Source organism: Triticum aestivum, chromosome 4B (assembly GCF_018294505.1).
Source record: "Triticum aestivum cultivar Chinese Spring chromosome 4B, IWGSC CS RefSeq v2.1, whole genome shotgun sequence".
NCBI classification, from domain to species: Eukaryota; Viridiplantae; Streptophyta; class Magnoliopsida; order Poales; family Poaceae; genus Triticum; species Triticum aestivum.
Genome location: NC_057804.1, coordinates 145,763,439 through 145,765,994, shown reverse-complemented (window position 1 = coordinate 145,765,994; position 2,556 = coordinate 145,763,439). Strand labels below are relative to the sequence as shown.

At 54.1% G+C, this 2,556-nt stretch overlaps 1 protein-coding gene across 1 annotated transcript; it reads right to left on the bottom strand.

The window, feature by feature from the left end:
* Positions 1 to 580: 580 nt before the first annotated feature.
* LOC123094652 (non-specific lipid-transfer protein 1-like) lies at positions 581 to 1,782 on the bottom strand. Its single transcript, XM_044516611.1, has 2 exons — positions 1,499 to 1,782; positions 581 to 680 (listed from the first exon to the last, which is right to left on the bottom strand). The coding sequence occupies exons 1-2, from the start codon at positions 1,759 to 1,761 to the stop codon at positions 581 to 583; spliced, it is 363 nt and encodes a 120-aa protein (XP_044372546.1). The 5' UTR covers positions 1,762 to 1,782.
* Positions 1,783 to 2,556: the final 774 nt, after the last annotated feature.

Genomic DNA, 2,556 nt, shown 5'->3' with positions numbered 1-2,556 from the left:
ATAACCGGTTACTACCTGTGGACGCGTCTGATCATGTCCGCGGACGTTTCTGGAGCCGAATTTGGTGTCCCTGGCTGATTGTAGATGCTTTAATGTCCTTAGTGGAGAACGATTTAGCCTGTGCCAGTACCTAATGCAAGAGTTTGCACTCCACAAGAGATAAAGTTAACAACTCTGACACATATATCCACCGACACTGTCACTCTTGCACACACGGAAGGAAACATAGATTCAGTCGTGGCCGTCGAGAGCTGGCTCGACGTACATGCATGCACACCACGCGCAGGGCCTGACGACACGTCGTACAACCCATCATGCATGGAGACCCAAGCTTTTATTCGATATAAAAAAAAATGAAACTCCAAGGGCACTAGCACCCACGGTTTATGAAATTCGTCCCCGATGTGGATCGAACTCTGGTCGTTAGGTTTACAATCATGCGCCCCCAACCACTGGGCTATGCCCACGTCCTCAGCTTTTATTCGATATAGACATGTATATTTATAGAGGTGTAACCTTAACTCATCAGCGTCGACCGATCGAGCTAAATGCCGGTCACGGGTGATCTGCATTCTCCAGATCAGCTCACCCTGGAGCAGTCGACAGAGGCGCCGACGGCGTAGGGGACGCTGACGCCGCACTTGGACGGGATGCTGGCGATGTTGCCGGCCTTGAACCCGCTCATGCGGCCGGTGGCCATCTTGAGCTATGAAGCACCGATACGGTGACATCGATACCGCGATACGGATACGGCGATACGAGATACGGCAATTTTTAGAAACATCAATATAGCGATACGGTGAGTATATATAAATAATTAATAAAATCGCATGTAATAAAACAAACATAATAGAATGTGGGAGATGAGATCAAACATCTTCATGCTAAATTTCTAAAACCACTAGTTTAGCTACACACAGGGATACAAAATTGCATTGTTGTGCTATACAAATATGCCCTGAGCTAGAGTGGGTTTGTTTCTAAACGGGCAGCACAGTATTGAGTGGAGTAGATACGATGCAGCTTCCCTAGCAGTAGGCAGTACAGTAGCATCACACATCAGCAAGCAAGCAATACCAAGCAGCAAGCACACATCACTCGGGGCCAGCGAATCAGCCAAGCACACAAGTAGTCAGCCAAGCACACAGGAAGCAGCAGCCAAGCACACATCAAGCAGTTCTTCCGACGACGACGGAGAAGACTCCAGTAGAGTCAGCCGAGGCGGCGGCGTGGTAAGTAAGGCGATTCCAGGCGGCGGCGGCGGCGCGCTCCTGCAGTCCCCCGCCCGATTAGGCTCATGGGCTTCTTATTGGGCTTGAGGCTGGCGACGTCCTTCCCGTGTCCCGCCCGTATCCTGCCGTCTCCACAGTGCGTATCGAGTTTATTTTCTTTCTTTTTAAATCTAAAATCATGATACTCCTGGGATACGCGTATCGAAGCCGTATCCTGCGTATCGGAGTATCGGCGGCGTGCAGTACGCCGATACACCAGTTCTGGCCGTATCGGTGCTTCATAGATCTTGAGGCAGTTGCACGCGGCGCGCCTGTCGGCAGTTGTCTGGGTGGCAGCGGCGAGTCTCTTGACGCCGCTGCAGCAGACTGCGGACGGGCCAGCGCCGCCGCGCGCGTAGGTGAGGCAGGGTCCCAAGGCAGAGTTCACCTGGCCGCAGCTGATGGCGGCGTCCGCGGTGTGCGCCGCCGCGAGGAGCATCGCCGCAACCACAGCGACCACCACGATGTTGGCAGCTGCTGCGTGACCCATATTTGTTCTCTTATTACGAGCTTACAGTAGTGTAACGAAGCAGCGGTAGTAGCGATCAAATGGCTTAAAAATAGGCCAGGTTTCCCACGAAGAAGAGATAGGGAAACACACTGAAGTATACCTGTCAAGCAAATCGCCGGTGGCAGGATGATCAATTCGACGAGGCTGCAGAGGTTGTTGGACGTTGGGGGCAGATGGATCTACCATTCCATTCGTGATGGAGTGATTACTGAACGGCACCCTAGCTAACACGAGGACCCTAGTTGAGTGGATTAATGATTCTTTGAATTAGGCAAGTGCTAACTTTTGGTGGGGATGAGCACACCATTACACCACCTGCTATTAAGGTTAATTCCTTTGATTTTTACAAAGAACACATAATAAATAACAAAAAATACATCAATATCCGTAGGTGAGAAGTAAAGTCCACGTTTGCCACTGCGAACCGATCTGGGTCGCCCTCCCCCTCGCGTCGCCTCCCCCTAGGCGACGCTAGGGCCCCCCGAACCCTAGCGCCGCAGGCCTCCTCTCGCGCCTCCCTCTGTCGCCGCTGCCGCCGGCGAGGGCCGTGGTGGCGGCGGGCCCGGCGCTGAAGGCACCTGGGCGGGTGGATGCGGCGTGATCTCGTCTGAGGCGGCAGGGGCGGCCCTTCTCGTGAGATCCGAAGGCGGTGGCTGGGGCGGCGATCCCTTGCCATGCGGCGGTGGCCGAAGCACCATAAGTCGGCGGAGCGGCGGCCCTGAATGGATGCCGGTAGTGGCAGCGCCCCATCCGACGGGGTACCTGATCTGCGCG

Bases quoted from the DNA above. Each gene is read 5' to 3' on its own strand.
- LOC123094652 (XM_044516611.1), bottom strand. From the start codon at position 1,761: ATGGGTCACGCAGCAGCTGCCAACATCGTGGTGGTCGCTGTGGTTGCG. The intron at 681-1,498 runs GCCAGAACTGGT...CGGCCGCATGAG, and splicing joins ATCTATGAAGCACCGATACG to CGGGTTCAAGGCCGGCAACA.